General features: G+C 57.3%; 1 protein-coding gene across 1 annotated transcript; it reads right to left on the reverse strand.

Annotated features, from left to right (window-relative positions):
* Positions 1 to 4,515: 4,515 nt before the first annotated feature.
* On the reverse strand, positions 4,516 to 17,922 carry MBD3 (methyl-CpG binding domain protein 3). Its single transcript, XM_080713260.1, has 7 exons — positions 17,804 to 17,922; positions 8,964 to 9,123; positions 8,600 to 8,737; positions 7,508 to 7,598; positions 6,089 to 6,266; positions 4,763 to 4,966; positions 4,516 to 4,622 (listed from the first exon to the last, which is right to left on the reverse strand). Exons 1-6 carry the CDS (start codon positions 17,815 to 17,817, stop codon positions 4,768 to 4,770), a joined length of 780 nt encoding a protein of 259 aa, XP_080569386.1. The 5' UTR covers positions 17,818 to 17,922; the 3' UTR covers positions 4,516 to 4,622; positions 4,763 to 4,767.
* Between the last annotated feature and the right edge of the window lie 950 nt (positions 17,923 to 18,872).

The raw sequence follows: 18,872 nt of genomic DNA on the forward strand, positions 1-18,872 counted from the left end.
CAGCACTTGGGAGGCTGAGACAGGAGGATCACACAGGTTCGAAGCCAGCCTCAGCAACTTAGTGAAACCCTGTTTCTAAATAAAGTATAAAAACATAGGTCTGGGAGTGTAGCCCAGAGGTAGCAAAGCCCCTGGGTACCACCCTCAGTACAATTAAAAAAAAAAAAAAAAGATAAAGCAAGCCAGGTGTGGTGGCATACACCTGTAATCTCAGCATTTGGGAGGCTGAGACAGGAGGATCGCAGTTCCCTTCCCGGACACACTCAACTACTTAGACCCTCAGCAACGCAGACCCTGTTTCAAAATAAAGAATAAAAATTAGGGCTGGAGGTGTAGCTCAGAGGTAGAATGCCCCTGGGTTCCATCCCTAGTAACTACACACACATACACACACACACGCACACGCACACGCACACACACATAGGGCTGTGGATCCTGCTCAGTGGTTAGGGCTTGTGCAGCACGTGGGAGGCCTTCCCTGGTTTGAGAGGGAAAGAGAACCAGATGGGGTGGCCCAGGGTCAGGAAGGTCCCGCTAAGGAGCCAAGATGGGAGTCCTATATGCCCAGGGGGGGCGGGGCTTCCAGCCTCATCCCCAGAGACCATGCAGCCCCCCCATATCACCTTGGCTACACGTCCTCAGCCCCCAAGTTGAGTGCGATCCCAGGGAATGCAGGCTGGGGTGCCTTGTCTGTCCTTTGGGGCACTGACAGGGCCCATGAGCAGAGGAAGCTGCTGCCCTGGGAGAGCCCTGGAGGTTGTAGCCAGATGTGGGTGGCTTGGGGACCTCCTGTCCCATCCACGGGCTGAGGCCAGGCACTGGCGGCCTCTGCCAGGTGCTACCACCAACCTAAGACCCCAGAACTTGTGTGTGTGTGTGTGGTCCTGGGGTGGAATCCAGGGGCTTTTCTACCTCCGGGCTACACTCCCAGACCTATTTTTTATATTTAGAAACAGGGTCTACTAAGTCGCTGAGAGCCTCACCAAGTAGCTGAGGCTGGCTTCGAACCTGTGTGATCCTCCCATCTCAGCCTCCCAAGCGTGGGAATTATAAGCATGCACCACCACGCCCACCAACCCAACATTTTTTTTTTGTACTGGGGATGGAACCCAGGGGCATTCTACCTCTGAGCTACACCCCCAGCCCTATTTTTTATTCTTTATTTGGAAACAGGGTCTCACTGAGTTCTAAAGGGCCTAAGTAGCTGAGGCTGTACATGATCCTCCTGTCTCAGTCTCCCAAATGCTGGGATTACAAGCATGTATCACCATGTCCAGCTTACCTATTTTTCAGTACTAGGGATGGAACCCAGGGGCATTCTACCTCTGAGCTACACCCCCAGCCCTATTTTTATTTTGAAACAGGGTCTCACTGAGTTGCAAAGGGCCTCACTAAGTAGTAGCCGAGGCTGGCCGCAAACCATGATCTCCCTGTCTCAGCTGCCCAAATGCTGGGATTATGTGCCACCACGCCTGGGTACCTGAGTTGCTGAGACTGTCCTCAGCCCTGGGATCCTCCTCTTCAGCCTCCCAGGTACTGGGATTACAGGCCAGTGTCCCTGTTCCCGGCTGAGGGGTGTAATGGGCCGCTGGCCACCTGACCTGCCTCCTTCACACTCCAAGTGCCCTGACCGAGGTTCTGTTCCCACAGGGACCTTGGGCTAGAACTCAAGAGGGACCCTCAGATGGCAGCTCACTGTTGGACAGCCTGCTGTGTGGATCTCGGTGGCAATGCTGGAGGGACTGTCCCATCCCTGCCTCAAGGCCGCCCAGAGAGCAACAGGTGGGCAGGGTGGTGGTCCAAGCCAAGTCCCGTGGTTTATTTAATCTAGGTTGGTGTAGGCTGTTGGGATCTGGTGAACAGGAACCCCAAGGTCATGGGCACCAAGAAGGGGTAGCCCTGAGCAAGCAAGACTGCACCGTGCCATGTTCCCAGGGGACCCCAGCTCAGGCCCCAGGACACGCCCTCTGCCTGTCTGTCCTGGGGTGAGGTGGGTAGTTCTGTCCTCTGGGCAGCAGGGCCAGGGACCCCAAAGCCGCCGTGCTGCTGCCCCCAGCCCAGCAGGGTGCCTCCTGAAACCCCCCTGCCGGAAGCGGTGCCTTCTGAGTCCTAAGTGTCTTATTTATTTACTTTGTGGTATGGGGGGTGGAACCCAAGGGCTTTTCTACCTCTGGGCTACACTCCCAGGCCTATTTTATATTTTATTTGTAAACAGTCTCACTAGGTTGCTGAGAGCTTCACTATGTAGCTGAGGCTGGTTTTGAACCTGCACAATCCTGTTTTGGTCTCCCAAGTTTTGGAAGACAAGTGTGTGCCACCAAGCCTGGCTTCTTCTTCTTTTTTTTTTTAAATCACAGTACAGGGATTAAACCCAGGGGTATTTTACCTCTGAGCTCCACCCTTAGCCCGATTCTTTTTTATTTGGAAACAGGGCCTGAGTTGTGGAGGGCCTAAGTAGCTGAGGCTGGCCGCGAACCTGGATCCTCCTGTCTCAGCCTCCCAAGTACTGTGATTACAAGGGTGCCCACCAGCCTGGCTCTGAGTGTCTGTCTTGACATCCAGAGGGTTGGGGATACCAACCCGGCAACACAGACCCCTCTCCATAGCAGGCTCTTTAGACCAGAGCCTGGCCAGGCTCACCAGACTTTGCCTCCTGACCCACACACAGGTAACTGGGGAACCTGGGTCCAGGGGGCGCCACCCTTCATGCCTGTCATCCCAGAGACTCAGGAGGACCGCCGAGCCAGCCTGGGCAACACAGTGAAGCCCCATCTCAGAATAAAAATTAAAAATGGCTGGGGATGCCGGGCGTGGTGGCGCACGCTTGTAATCCCTGCTCTTGGGAGGCAGAGACAGGATCGTGCTGGTTCGGAGCCAGCCCTGGCTTAAGAGACCCTGTTTCCAAATAAAAAAATATAAAATAGGTCTGGGAGTGTAGCTTGGAGGTAGAAGGGCTTCCAGGAACCTCAGTACCAACAAACAAACAAACAAACAAACAAACAAACAAACAAACAAACAGACAGACAAAGGCTGGGGATAGCCATGTGTGGTGGCGCACGCTTGTAATCCCAGCATTCGGGAGGCTGAGACGGGAGGATCGCGGTTTGTGGACAGCCTCGGCTACTTAGTGAGGCCCTTTGCAACTCAGTGAGACCCGGTTTCAAAATAAAGAATAAAAAATTGGGCTGGGGGTGTAGCTCGGAGGTAGAATGCCCCTGGGTTCCATCCCCAGACCCGAGAGGGGAAAAAAGGCTGCAGAAGCCAGGCTAGGCGGCTCACACTAGTAATCCCAGTACCTGGGCGGCTAAGACAAAGGATTGCTGTTTTTTTTCCTTTGTGGTGCTAAGGATTGAACCCATGGGCATTCTACCTCTGAGCTGCACCTCAGACCTATTGTTTTAAATTCTGAAACAAGGTCTAAGTTGATGACAGCCTCACTAGGTTGTGGAGGCTGGCTTTGAGCCGGAGGATTGCAGGTTTGAAAAATCCTCAGCAACCATAAACCAGACATGGTGGCGCATGCCTGTAATCCCAGTACTTGGGGGACTGAGAGGGAAGGATCACAGGTTCAAGGCCAGCCTCAGCAACTTAGTGGAACTTGGCAACCTAGTGAGACCCTGTTTCAAAATTTAAAAAAGGACTAGGGGTGTAGCTTGGAGGCAGAATATCCCCGAGTTTAATCCTCAGTCTCGTGTACACACACACACACACACACACACACACACACACAAAATTAGGGTTGTAGCTCAGAGCCAGAATATTTCTGAGTTCAACCTCCAGTACCAAAGTAAAATCAAATAAACAGAGGGCATGGCACATAGTTCAGTGGTGTACCCAGTGTGAATCCCAGTACTTCAACAACTAAAGAAACAAGGAATCCTGGATGCTCACAATTAGCACAGCCTGCAACCGCCTTCTGGGGACAGGACCGTGCCCGTGCCCCACCGCCTCAGTGTCCTGGAGGGACATGGGCCCCATGGTGGGCTCAGCAGGTGACCCCAACTGACAGGAGGTCCGAGCTAATGGACCACAGCCTGTCACCTACAGGGACGATGGCCGAGCCCTAGGGGGCCAGGAAGGAGCCTTGCTGTCCTCTGACCACAGATCCTGGCTGGGGCAGCAGGGCTCCTCGGCCCCTCAGACCACACCGACACACCCTCACAAGGAAGCCATTTTCTCCACCCTCACAACAGCTCTTGTATCATCAATTTATTGAAGGAAACAGCTTGGCGCGGCGCCTCTCGCTGCCCTCACTGGGCCCCAGCCCCCTTGCTGGCTGCGGGCCCGACGCTGCCCTCACGCTGCAGGCTGCAGGCAGAGCAAGGCGGCCGGGCCAGGCCACCTGGCCACGGGGTCTGGGCACGGGTGCCCTGGCAGCCCTCCTGCACTGAGTGCCTGGGCAGCAGCCGTGGGGACAAGGCTGGCGTCAAGAACGGGGGCACCAGAGGCCCTGAGTTCACACTTGGGGGGCCTCCTCCCAGGCAGGACTCAGGAGCGCGCCCCACTCCCTCCAGAGCCCAGTCCTGCAAAGGCGAGCGGCGGCCCAGCGCGGCTGTGGGCTAGGTCTGCGGGCGCGCAGAGTAGAGGTGAGCTCGCATGCGGCTCGGGCCCAGGCACGGCCTCTGGAAGGACGGGGGACGGTCACTGCGAGGCTGGAGGGCAGCGCCTGGGCCCCTCCCCGCTCCAGGCCAGGGCATCTGCAGAGCTGCCCCCCCCCGCCCCCCACCGGCGTGGGGCCAAGGCAGGGGCGCCGACCCGGCACCTGCTCTAGGCGCGCTCCAGCTCCTGGTCCGGCTCGGGTTCCTCCTCCTCCTCGTCCTCCTCGTCCTCATCCTCCTCATCCACACAAGTCTTGTCCAGCGGCGCTTCACCGTCGCGGGCCAGCTCCTCCACGTGGGCCAGCATGTCGGCCATCAGTGCCTCCTCCAGCCGCTTCCGCACCTGCTGTACCAGCTCCTCCTGCTTCCTGGGGACAGGGATGCTGCGAGGCCCTGCGGCTCGGGGCTTGGGAGGCCCAGCAGCCAGCAGAGGTACTGAGGGGAGGACTGCGGGTACGCTCACCCCGTGCCCCACTCCCCGTGGCGCCGTGGGGCGCCATGCTCCTGACACCTCCCTGGGCCGCAGGCACTCACCCAGCCAACAAGCTACTAAACTCAGTGGCACCTTGCCCACTGGCACGCCACTTGGGTGCTGGCACTGGGGACCAAACCCTGGGGCACTCTACCTCCAAACTATACACCCAGACCTATTTTGCCACCACGCCCGGCTCCCTTTTTTCTTTTTTTCTTTTTTTGGGTGGTACTGCAGGTGTAACCCAGGGGCTTTTCTACTTCCAGGCTATACTCCCAGACCTATTTTATATTTTATTTGGAAACAGGGTCTCACTGAGTTGCTGAGAGCCTCACTAAGTAGCTGAGGCTGGCTTCGAACCTGTGTGATCCTCCTGTCTCAGCCTCCCAAGCGCTGGGATTACAAGCGTGTACCACCACGCCCAGCTTTTACCCCTATTTTTTATTCTGTATTTGAAACAGGGTCTCTCTGAGTTGCAAAGAGCCTCACTAAGTAGCTGAGGCTGCCTGGGAACCATGATCCTCCTTCCTCGGCCTCCCAAATGCTGGGATTACAAGCGTGCGCCCCCACGCCTGGCCTAACTGTTGCTCCTTAACTTGCTGGTTGCAGAGGGTGGTGTCCAGCTTCCCAAGTGTTGGGGCTGTGGGCGTGCACATCGTTAAGGGGCCGGCCCCGCATTCCAACTGTGGGCTCCCTTACTCTGCCCCGTGGTGGTCTGGGTTTCCTTCACTATTGCTTAAGGGGTTTGGGAAGAAAAAGGGAGTCCAGGTGTCCACCCACTGAGTGGCCGGTCCCTGGCTCCCTGTGCTGGGCTCGTGGGCGGATTCCGGTGCTGCCCCTTCCTCTGCCCACCGCCTCCGGCTCCCGACAGCAGGGCGGACACGGCCCCCGCCAGGCTGTGGACGCGGCTGGAAGACGCCTTCTGTGTCTGAGAACATCCTTAGGAGGTTGCAGGGCCAGGCCTGTGAGCTGTGGGGCCGGGGCCACAGGACGGGGCGTGGGGCTGCTGAGCGGGTACCTGATGTCCTCGTCGGTCACCATGAACGCTTTGCACAGGGGCTGTGTGGTGTTCAGCCATACGCCAGGGTTCTTCTCCACGGCGGCGGAGAGCTGCCCCGTGATGGGCATGGTACTGGTGTGCAGGGCGCTGGCGATGGCCGACAGCAGGGTCTCGTCAGTGCAGCCCGGGCCTACCCCTGCCAGGAAGGGAGGACAGTGCCCAGCAGGCGGTCAGGGGCGGCACCTCTGGGCTTCTGTCTTCAGGGTTCCCTGAGCATGACCGAAGGGACTCAGGAGCACCTACCTCTAGGCCACACCCCTGCCCGTCCTAATTTTCTTTTTCTTTTTGGTACTGGGGATGGAACCCAGGGACATTCTACCTCAGAGCTACACCCCAGCCCTATTTTTTATTCTTCATTTTGAAACAGGGTCTCACTGAGTTGCAAAGGGCCTAAGTAGCTGAGGCTGGCCGCGAACTGTGATCCTCTTGTCTCAGCCTCCCAAATGCTGGGATTACAAGTGTGCGCCACTATATCTGGACTGCTTTATTTATTTATTTATTTACTTATTTATTTATTTTTGTGGTTGTAGAGATTGAACCCAGGGGTATTTTACTTTTGAGCTACACCCCCAGCCTGATTTAGGCTGCCCGCGCAATCCTCCCGTCTCAGCCTCCCGAATGCTGGGATTACAAGCGTGCCCACCACACCGGCTTTTTTTTTTTTCCCAATTGAAAACAGAACATGGTTTCCCTATGCTGTTGAGACTGGCCTCAAACCTGAAATTCTCCTGTCTCAGCCACCCAAGTACTAGGATTATAAACCTGGATTTTTTTTTTGGTGTGGTACTAGGGATTGGACTCAGGGGCATGCTACCTCTGAGCTACACTTCCAGCCCCTACTTTTTAATACTTTTTACTTTGAAATAGGGTCTAAGTTGCAGAGCCTCCCGAGCGCTGGGATGACAAGTGTGCCCACCAGGCCCGGCTCTCTTTTTAATTCTGAGAGGCCTCGTAAGCTGGGGAGTGCGGCCTCACTAGCTGCTGAGGCTGGCTGTGAAGCTGCAAGCCGTCCAGACCCAAGCCTGTGGCAGGGCCCAGCGCGCTGCCCTTGCCCTCTGAAGTGGTTTTGCCTTTTGTGATGCTGGGCCTCGTGCCCTCACTGAGCCTGGCCTGAGCCTCTGATCCTCTGGTCTCAGCCTCCCAAGTACTACAGCCACGCGCCATCGGCCTGGCCCTGGCAAGTCTCCTTACTTAGGACCGCTGAAGGGGAAAGGGCCAGGCGGGCTGGTTCACACCACCGCCATCCAACCACACGAAGGACAGGGAGTCCCCGCCCACAGGCCTCCTCCAGCCCCAAGGTCAAGCAGCAGAAAGCAGCCCAGCCCGGCCAGCCCGCCTGGGGTCTCCTCCCTCAGGGTGGGGGTGGGGCGGGCTCACCCTGCAGACCCTTGGGCAGGTCCATAGTTCTGACCAGCTCCTCCGCGATGTCGAAGGCGCTCAGGCCACTTAGTTTCTTCTCCCAGAACAGCTGCAAAGGAGGCCGCGTGGGCGGTCGGGGGCCACCTCCCCCACAAGCCCACCCAAGAGTCGGGCGTCCCGCCTCCCAGCTCCAGGCCCGGCCGGCAGCCGGCAGCCGGCAGGCCTTTGTACACAAGTGTGGAAAGAGCCAGAGGTTCTGTATCTTTTTGTGGTCGCAGGAATTGAAGGCAGCGTCCCTCCATCACGGGGTGCTCAAGTCTTGTCCCCCTTCCTACACTCCCAGCCTTACTTATTTATTCTGTGGTCCTGGGGATGAAACCCAGGGGCATTCTACCACCGAACTACACCCCAGCCCTGTTTTTTCTTCTCTATTTTAAAGCAGGGCCTCACTGAGGTGCGGAGGCTGGCCTTGCGAGCCTCGTCTGTCTCAGCCTCCCAAGCGGCTGGCCAGGCGGAGCTGCGCCACCGTCCCGGGCTGGGCGCTTAAGTTTCTTTTTGTTTCTGTCGCGTCCCTCCCCGCTCCCGGTACTGGTGACCGCAAGGCATGCTTCCCACAGAACGGGCGCAGAGCAAGGCTCGGCTGCGAAGGGCGGAATCCCAAAGAATCTGGGCTCCTTTACCTTACTTTACTTCTCGTGGTACTAGGGATTGAACCCAGGCGATTCTACTTGGAGCCACACACCCCCAGTCCTTTTAAGTATTGGGGATGGAACTCAGGCGCACTGTACCTCCGAGCTACGCCCCAGCCCTATTTTTAGTCTTTTTAGTTTCCAGACAAGGCCTCGCTGAGTTGTGAAGGGCCTTGCTGGGTAGCTGAGGCTGTTTGCAAACCGAGATCCTTTGGTGGGTCTCAGCCTCCAGGCTGGGATTACAAGTGTGGCGCACGCCCGACTCTATTTTTTTATTTTGAAACGGGCTCACTAAGTTGCAGAGGGCCTCACCAAGCAGCTGAGGCTGGCCGCGAACCTGCAATCCCGTCTCAGCCTCCCAAGGTCCGCTCGCTGCGCTCCTGGGGCCCCTTCCCCGGCCCTGGGCGGTCTCTGCGCTCACCTGGCGCGGCTGGTCCACCGCCTTCTGCGGGTCGCTCTTCACCTTGTTGCTGGGGTGGTTGGTGATCTTGGTCACCGGCTGCTTGAAGATGGACGCCGTCTGCCGCACGGGCAGCGCGGTGTTCAGGTCGGGCTTGCCCTGCGGGAACCAGGGGATGCATCGGGACACGCCGGCCCCAGCCCACGGCCGGCGCGGGTGGCGCGCCCCGAAGGCCGGCTCCCGCGTTGGGGGCGGGGGGCGCCGCGCGGGCTCCGGGAGCCAGGCGGGCCGCGTCCGCGCCGTCGCCATCGTCGCCATCGCCCGCCCTCCCTCCGGCCCCGCAGGGCGTGGCCGCCCCCGCCCGGCGCCCGCCCGGCCCGCGCACCTTGGCCTGGCTGGCGGAGTCGTAGCGCACGCGCTGGCGGCTCTTGTTCACCTTGCTCATCAGCATCTTGCCCGTGCGGAAGTCGAAGGTGCTCAGGTCCATGGAGCCGCCCAGGTACCGCGCCAGCTGCGGCTTGCTGCGGAACTTCTTCCCGCTGGGGCTGCGGGCGAGCGAGCGGAGGGGAGGCGGGTCGGCGCGGGCTCGGCCCAGCCCGCCGGGCCACCCCAGCCCCAGCCCGCCGAGCCCCCCAGCCGGGGCGCCCCCGAGCCCCAGCCCGCCGAGCCCCCCAGCCGGGCCCCGGGCCTGCTGCGGCCTGGCGCCAAGGCCCGAACTGGGCAGGTGTGGAGAGCAGCCCTCCGGGACGGGGGCGGGGCAGCACCGGGCCCTGCCTTGGGTGGTCACTGCCTGGAGGGGCCCAAGGGGGTCTCAGGAGACTTTCACCTGAAACCACACTGCGGAGCGACTGGCAGGATCAGGGCAGCGAGCAGGCGGGTGTAGAACCAACAACCCATGCGGAAACCGGCCAGCGGCCCCTTGAACGCGCTGAAGCCACTTCCACGTGCCCTGGCCACTGCACCCTAGAGTGGACCCCAGACCCGCGGACACGCCCGCAGAGGAACGCATGTCGTAGCCCATGGCTCGTAGGTCCACGGGTGGACGGACAGACATCAGAGTGCCACCCAGGCACGAGGCTCTGATGTTGGATACAACAGGATGGCCCTGAAGACACACAGCCAGCACGTGCCCGGACCATGGGACCATGGGACGCGTCTAAAACAGGCAAGTCCAGAGGCAGATGGATTCCCGCAGAAGGCTGCACAGGCCTGGCGGCCCATGGCGGCAGGGTTTCCTTTGGGTGATGAAAATGTTTTGGTGTTATTCGGTGGTGATGGTGGCACAAACCGGTGAATACACTAAAACACCAAACTGCAAACAATTTTGAACTATGTGGTATTGATATTTAAAAAAGTCATTCAAAATAGTTCTAATAGCACTTGCCTGGTATTCAGCAGGCCAGCTGGGTCACGCAGTGACTTCTAAACAGCTGCTGTTATTAATAACTCATGCCGAGCTTGGTGGGCAGCTAGCCTTTGTCTTCTGGAACCCTCTAGGGCAGGCTCCTAGAGGCCAGACGGCTCGGACGGCTCAGAAGCCAGTCCAGCCAGAAGGAAGCCGACTCGGCCAGCCCAGCGGCATGGAAACAGTGGGTGACAGCACCCCAGCCAGGGGTGGGTGACCCGCAGCTGGGGCCCAGGAAGCTGCGCTCTCCAGTCCCCCCAGGAAACGGGATGGTGCCCAGGGCTCAGGGCGGGCGCTGGGAGGGAGAACTGCGCGGCCTGGGGCCCCAGGGGCAGAGGACCCTGGAAGGTCCGCTCTCCCCATTATGCTCCGGACTGATGATGACAAGCCCAGGGCAAGGAAGAACCAGAGGCTCAAACGACCACAAAGGGGGAGCTGGCGCCGCCGCCGGCCATCCCAGCACTTGGGCGGCTGCTGGCTTCCAGGACAGCCTGAGCAGCTTAGTGGGACCCTCAGCAACCTAGCAAGACCCTGTTTCAAAATAAGGGGCTGGGGCTTGTAAGTAGAATGCCCCGGGGCTCAACTCCCAGAATAAAAGAAGGAAAACCATCCCAAGGAAGGGACCCCCAGTACTCAGGAGCCAAGAGCCAGCACGTCTACACCCGCACCCGGCCCCTCAGAAGGGGCCAGGGACGACAGTGGGTGAGGGGCGGGGCTGTGTTGCAGGATGTTAGCGCGGTCCTGGCCTTCAGTGATGAAGAGTCTAAAATGGAATCTGAGTCAGGCGTGGCGGCGCACGCTTATAATCCCAGCACTCGGGAGGCTGAGACAGGAGGATCGCGGTTCGCGGACAGCCTCAGCTACTTAGTAGGCCCTTTGCAACTCAGTGAGACCCTGTTTCAAAAGAAAGAATAAAAAATAAGGCTGGGGGTGCAGCTCAGAGGTAGGATACCCCTGGGTTCCATCCCCAGTACTGCAAAAATGGAATCTGGCGATGGCTGCGCACATCTGAAGATGTACGAATAGGCTAAGAAGCCACCGACTTCCACAGGGGCGGACTGCTCTGTAGGTGAACCCCATCTCATGAGAGCGTCATCCCACCATTTGGGAGCTGTTTGTGGACAGCATCAGCTATGTAGCCTCAGCAACTAAGCAATATCCTACACAACTTGAGACCCTGCTTCAAAATAAAAAATAAAATAGGGCTGGAGGATGCAGCTCAGAGGTAAAATGCCCAAGGGTTCGTTCAATTCACACACACACACTTGTAAACCTGTGCCTGTGGTCTTGCTAGATTGCTGACTCTCACTACTTGAGGCTGTCCTCAAACCTGGAATCCTCCTATCTCAGTGCCTCCAAAGTACTATGATTACAAGTGTGTGCTACCATGCTGGCTTTTTTTTTTTTTCCCCCTGTGCTGGGGGTGGAACCCAGGGGCATTCCACCTCCGAGCTACACCCCCAGCCCTATTTTTTATTCTTTATTTTTGAAACAGGGTCTCACTGAGTTGCAAAGGGCCTGAGTAGCTTAGGCTGTGAATGATATCCTCCTCTGTCAGCCTCCCAAATGCTGGGATTACAAACGTGCACCACCATGCCTGGCTGGCTTTTTTATTTATTTATTTTATTGTTACAGTTACTGGGGATGGAACCCTGGGCTTGTAACTCTGAGCTACACCCCCAGCCCAATTTTTAGTCTTTTTTTTATTTTTTATTTTATTTTACTGCTGGTCTGGGAATGGAACCCAGGGGTATATACCTCTGAGCTACACCCCCTGCCCTATTTTTTTTTGGTGGTACTGGGGTGGAACCCAGGGGCTTTCTACCTCCGGGCTATACTCCCAGACCTATTTTATATTATTTGGAAACGGGGACTCACTAAATTGCTGAGAGCCTCACTCAGTAGCTGAGGCTGGCTTCGAACCCGTGCGATCCTCCCGTCTCAGCCTCCCAAGGGCAGAGATTACAAGTGTGTGCCACCACGCCCGGCTCATTCTGTTTTGAAACAGGGTCTCACTAAGTTGCGGAGGGCCTAAGTAGCTGAGACTGCGAACTGTGATCCTCCTGTCTCAGCCTCCTGAATGGGATTACAAGCGTGCGCCACCACACCCGACTGTCAGGCTTTTTTAAAAAAAAAGTTAAACGGCATCTCTGGCATCTCACTGGGTGGTTGAGGTCTTACTACTTCCTGAAGGTCTTCGCCTGCGATGCTATGTCAGCCTCGCAAGCACTGGGATGACACACGTGTACCACCACGCACTGGCTATTCATTTGTTGGGGGGATTCTGGGGACTGGACATGGGGTGGTTTATCACTGCGCCACCCTGGCCATTTTTACTTACTTATTATTTTGGTACTGGGGATTGAGCCTAGTGGTATTTTACCATTGAGCAACACTCTAGCACTTTTGATTTTGAAACAGGGTTTAAGTTGCAGAGGCTGTCCTTGGATTTGTGACTGTCCGTCTCAGCTGCCCAAGTACTGGGATTACGCTGATGTGCTCATTCTCCGCTCACTAGGTTTTTACTTCTGTACTTACTTTTGGTATGAGGGACTGAACCCAGGTGGGTTCTACCTTTGAGCTAACTCCCAACTCCTCCTTTTTTGTGTGTGGGACTGGGGATTAAACCAGGGCATTTTACCTGTGAGCTACAACCACAGTTCTATTCATTGACTGATTGATTGATTGGTGGTTCTGGGGCTCCTGGAAGCCCTTCTACCTCCAGGCTACACTCCCAGACCTATTTTATACTTTTTTATATTTGGAAACAGGGTCTCTTAAGCTAGCGCTTCGAACCTGCATGATCCTCCTGTCTCCGCCTCCCAACGGGGGGAGGGGGAATTGGGGGGATTACAAGCCACCACGCCTGGCATTATTTATTTTTGGCGGGTCTGGGGATGGAACCCAGGGGCACTGACCTCTGAACTACACCACCTGCCCTGTTTTTTATTCTTTTATTTTGAAACAGGGTCTCACCGAGTTGCGGAGGCCCTAAGTAGCTGAGGCTGTCTGCGAACCACAATCCTCCAGTCTCAGCCTCTGGAATGCTGGGATTAAAAGCCTGTGCCACCACACTCGGCTTACTTATTAGTTTCAGACAGGGTCGCTGGGTGTGGTGGAGCAGGTTTGTAATCCCAGCATTCCGGAGGCTGAGACTGGACACGTGTAATCCTCCTTTATCAGCCTCCCAAGTAGAGGGATTATAGGTGTGTGCCACCATGCCTGGCTCCCTCAGCCCCCCCCCCCTTTTTTAAACTCAGGGGTATTCTACTTCTAAGTTACACCCCAGATCTCTTTTTACTTATTTTGAAACAGGGTACCATTCCCCTGTCTCAGCCTCCCAACTGCAGGTGGCTAGCCCTCTTTCTTTTTTGTGGTACTGGGATTGCACCCAAGAACATTCTACCCTTGAGCTATACCCCTAGCTTTTTTATTTCCTGGATACTGGGAATTGAACCCAAAGGCATTCTACCTCTGAGCTACATCCCAGCCTGATTTTATTTCTTGTTTTTTTCTTTTTGTGGTACTGGGGATGGAAACCAAGGGCAATCTACCTCTGAGCTACATCCCCAGCCCTTTTTTTTTTTTTTTTGGTGGTACTTGGGGTGGAACCCAAAGGCTTTCTACCTCCGGGCTATACTCCCAGACCTTTTTTATATTTTATTTGGAAACGGGGTCTAAGTTGCTGAAAGCCTAAGTAGCTGAGGCTGGCTTCGAACTCGTGTGATCCTCCTGTCTCAGCCTCCCAAGCGCGGGGATTACAAGCGTGCGCCACCACGCCCGGCTCCCAGCCCTATATTTTTATTCTTTATTTTTTTAATTTTTAATTTTGTGTGGTACTGGAGTTCCTGGAAGCCCTTCTACCTCCAGCCTATGTTCCCAGACATACATATATATATATATATATATATTTTTTTTTTTTTTTAATTTGGAAACAGGGTCTCTTAAGCCAGCGCAGCTGGCTTCAAACCTGTGCGATCCTCCTGTGTCCGCCTCCCCAGCGTGGGGATTACAAGCGTGCGCCACCACGCCCGGCTTATTCTTTATTTTGAAACAGGGTCTTACTGAGTTGTGGAGGGCCTAAGTAGCTGAGGCTGGCTTTGAACCGGATACCATCCTGTCTCAGCCCCCCAAGTACTGGGATATATAAGCATGTACCGCCACAGCTGACCACTGAAGTATTTAAAAAAAATTTTTTTTTGCAGTACTGGGGATTGAACCTGGGGACATTCTACCTCCGAGCTATACCCCACCCCTATTTTTATTTATTTATTTATTTATTTATTTATTTATTTATTTATTTATTTATTTGTGTGTGTTACTGTTTGAGGAACCCAGGGGCTTTTATTCTTCTGGGCACACCCCCAGCCCAATTTTTTCTTCTTTTTTTGCAGGTCTGGGGATGGAACCCAGAGGCATTTGGCCTCCGAGCTACATCCCCTGCCCAATTTTTTATTCTTAATTTTGAAACAGGGTCTTCCTGAGTTGCAGAGGGCCTAAGTAGCTGAGGTTGTCCACGATTGTCCAGTCTCAGCCTCCCAAATGCTGGGATTACAAGTGTGCGCCACCACGCCCAGCTTATTCTTTTATTTTGAAACAGGGTCTCACTAAGTTGCGGAGGGCCTAAGTAGCTGAGGCTGTCCAGGAACCCGGATCCTCCCGCCTCAGCCCCCCAAATGCTGAGATTACAAGTGTGAGCCACCAAGTCTGGCTCTGATTTTATTTCTTAAGGAAACGGTCTCACTAGGTTGCTGAGAGCCTAGGCTGCAGAGGCTGGCTTTGAACCTGAGTATCATCCTGTCTCAGCCTCCCAAGTACTGGAATATATAAGCATGTGCCACCATGGCTGATTCCCCAAGTTTTTCTTTTTTCTTTCTTTTTGCAGTACTGGGGATTGAACCTGGGGGAATTCTACCTCCAAGTTACACCCCCAGCCCTACTTTTTAGTCTATTTATTTTGTGTGTTTGTGTGTATGATACTGTTCGTGGAACCCAGGGGCTTTTCTTCCTCTGTGCTACACTCCCAGACCTATTTTATACTTTATTTGGAAACAGGGTCTCACTAAGTTGCTGAGAGCCTTGCTAAGTAGCTGAGGCTGGCTTTGAACCTGTGCGATCCTCCTGTCTCAGCCTCACAAGTGCTAGGATTACAAGCGTGCGCCACGCCGCCCGGCTCTTATTATTTTGAAACAGGGTCTCACTAGTAACAGAGGGCCTAAGTAGCTGAGGCTGTCACCGAACTGTGATCCTCCTGTCTCAGCCTCCCAAATGCTGGGATTACAAGCACACACAACCACGCCCCCCCAAGCCTCTGTGTGTGTGTGTGTGTGTGTGTTACTGGGTATGGAACCCAGGGCATTCTATCTCTGAGCTATACCCCAGCCCTATTTTTTATTTTATTTTTTTTAGACAGGGTCTCACTGAATTGCAAAGGGCCTCACGAGGCAGTAGCTGAGGCTGTCCTTGCACTGCGATCCTCCTGTCTCGGCCTCCCAAATGCTGGGATTACAAGAGTGGGCCACCACGCCCGCCATCCTCCCCCAAGCTTTTTAAAATTTTGAAATAGGTCTTGCCAAGTTGCTGAGGCTGGCTTCCAATGTGCAGTCCTTAAGTCTCAGCCTCCCATGTACTGGGATGATAGATCTGTCTCACACCTGGCTTGACTGGATATTTTATTGAATGAGAACTAAAGATCTGATGAAACCATATATAGTAAAAAGAGCCCCTCGGCCTGAGCTTCGCCCAGAGTCCTAGAGGCCAGTATCCCAAGACCAAGGTCCTGGCCCAGGAGCACCCAGACCCGACCGTGGAGCAGCGCTGCACTAGCCCAGCTTTACCTCCTACAGCCGGCCGGCTCAGGGTGGGGCTCAGCTGAGGACCTGAGAAGTTCTGGTTACACAGGGACAAGAGGTGTGGCGACCAGTCTCTGGACACTCAGCGCCTGAACCATGGGCCTTTGCAGAGGTCCACCGCCTCAGAGTGGCCCTCCCCAGCCTGGACCGCAGGGGAGGCGCCCGGTGACCTAGCGACCCCAAGAGAGGAGGGCCCACTCTTAGGGCCAGCCGAATGGCCAGGCCAGAAACCCAGCAGGTGCTGCGGAGGCGTGTGTTAATTTAACAAAGCACCAGAGAGGCCCACTCGGACTGCTCAGCAGCCCTTGTGTGTGAAGGGAACCCTGAAGCCTACCAGTGTGCATGGAACCCGTTCTGGCAGATCCCGGCCAGAACAGAACTCCAAGAATTCCAGCTTTCTAAAGCGCGGGTGAAGGAGTGAAGTCAGGGGGCAGGGAACAAGGGTAGCAACCAGTGTCCCTCAGAGAGGCTGCTTACAGCTGGGAGTGGTGCTGCACACCTGCAATCCCAGTACTTGGGAGGCTGACATCCCGGGAGGATCCCAAGTTCCAAGCCAGCCAAGGAGCAATTTAGCAGACACTGGTTTCAAGATAAAAAATAAAATAGGGCTGGGGGTGTAGCTAGGAGGTAGAATACTCCTGGGGTCCAATCCCCAGTACCCAAAAGAAAAACAGACTGTAGCCCCACTATTCGATGCATGAAAATCTCAATTTATGGAGTCCCAGCTAATTATAGTACACCTTGCAGGCCCAAGGGTCCCACCTCCCCTTGACCACCCCCGCTCTTCTTGGAAATCAAGACCTCATCTTGCTCTGAGCCAGTTACCACACTTCCAAACACAAGCTACCCCTCACTCTAGCTTCCAAAGACAAAGGCAGGACAGCAAAGACCGACACAGGCCCAGAGTGCTGGGCCTCAGACGGCTAAGGCGATGCCCCGCTCCAATGCACCCCCTCACTGGCCAGGCGAGGCGGCACCTCCAGCACAAAGCTGGCACCCCAACACTGAAGAAGCGATAAAGCTGGCTCAGAATCAAACGCGTCCCTCGGGCTGGGGGTGTAGCTCAGCGGTACTGTCTCCCTAGGTTTGATCCCCAGCGAGAGAAAGAAAAAGAAAACTTTCAAAATGAAAGAACACACAGCAGGTGGCCGCCTGTCAAGCCAGAGCGGCAGGCAGTGACTCTTTGTTCGTCCAAGGGGATGCCCTGCCGTTCCCCAAGCCGCAGCCGGCCCCTCCTTCCACTCGGGGTGGAGGGCTCGTCCAGGACCGCGCCCCCGGCAGCTCTCCGCCAAGGCTACCGTCTCAAGGGCTCCGGGGTCGCAGGCGAGGTCTCGAGCCAGGGCACACAAACCGCGAGGGACAGCGCCCTTGGAACATGCCCAAGAGCGAGGGGGGGTCCCTAAAATAAAAACGCGGCTGGGAGACCCGGCCCCCCTGCGGAGCTCATCCCCAGGGCGGGGGTGGGCCCGGGAACGTGCCCTGCTCCCCGACACCACGGCTTGGCCACCCTCCCCGGGCTCCGCTCAACCCCGGGAGCGCCCCAAGGGACCAGAGGGAGAACCCGCCCCCACCCCGCCTCCCAACAGCGTCTGACCGCCGCCCGGCGCCCCTCGCCCAGCGCGCACGCTGCCCACGGCCGCGGGTACAAAGGCCTCCGCGCTGGCCCGCCCGGGAGCCATGCGGCCGCGCGCCCGGCAGGACGCATGCGCACTGGGCCGCCGCGCGCCTGACGGGCACGCACGCGCGACGCACGCCGGGACGCACGACGCACGCGCGGCCCAGGCCGCGGCCCGGGGCAGGGACGCCCAGGCCGGCGCAGAGGCCGCTGGGAGGCGCCCGTTGGGGCCCTGCGCGGCCGGCGCGCTCATTCACCTATAGTAAAAGACATCCCTGTGGCCGGCCGACAGCCCCGACCTTCTGGGCACTTCTTCCCTCTCCCAGCCCTGCGGGAGCGCCGGGCACTCCCACCTCTTCCGCTCCATCGCGCCCGGCTCCTTGGCCCGCCTCCGGGCCCGCCGCCGCCGCCGCGACCCCCGCTCGCCGCCGCCGCCGCCTCAGCTGCCTTCGCCGCCGCCGCTTGCCGCGGCTGTTCCGGCCCGCGGGCCCCCGCCCTCCACCCCCAGCCGGGCGCGCGCCGGCTTTGCCGCCCTCTCGGCCCCCTCCCCGCGCTCGCCAGCCCCCGCTCGGGGGGCCGCTCCGCCCACCCGCCCGCGCGTGGGGCCCCAGTGCGCAGCCGCGGCCCAGGCTCCGCCCCCGCCCGCCCGCGGTCTCCGCCCCGTGGCGGCGGGGCCAATCCGCGCGGGGTGGGCGGGGCCTCCGGCCGGGCCGCGCGTGCGCTCTCGGCCTCCGCAGTCCGCGGGCGCTGGACAGCGGACTCCCGGCCGGTGCGTCCTGGGGCTCCTCGCGGCGGCGCTTTTCGTCCGGGGGCACCCGCGGGATGCGCGCCCTTGGTCGAGGAGCCCCTTCGGACTGCTGGTGTTCTTTCCTCCGCGTGGGGCCCGGGCCTTTCCGCTGCCCCTGGTCTCCCAGACCCCAGACTTCTCCTTGGGCGTCCAGATCTCGTGGCAGGCTGGGTGACCAGCCCCCTCCGTACCCCAAGTGCCACCCAACACCTAATTATGGCGATGCTGGGGATGGAGCCCAGGGCTCTGCGTGTGCAGGGCGAGCGCCCCACCCTCGAGCTAGTCCTAGCCCCGCGCAATAGTCTTCTGACCCCTCAAAATCCTGGAATCTGAGCTCCTTTCTCCACTGCAGGACAGCCATGTCTTTCTGATGGACTAGGTCCCCATCACCCCGCCCCCGCCCTAACCAGACAGGTAAGGAACCGGTAGGGTCACTAGACTCTGTCCCTCACGCTCGGCCTTGCTCTGGGTGCACGACTGGCGCTTCTTAAAAGGACTGTCAGCCGGGCGTGCTAGCACACGCTTGTCATCCCCGCGCTTGGGAGGCTGAGACAGGAGGATTGCAGAGGTTCGAGGCCAGCCTCAGCTACTGAGTGAGGCTCTCAGCAACCTAGTGAGACCCTGTTTCCAAATAA

Source organism: Muscardinus avellanarius (genome assembly GCF_963383645.1).
Source record: "Muscardinus avellanarius genome assembly, chromosome: 16".
NCBI classification, from domain to species: Eukaryota; Metazoa; Chordata; class Mammalia; order Rodentia; family Gliridae; genus Muscardinus; species Muscardinus avellanarius.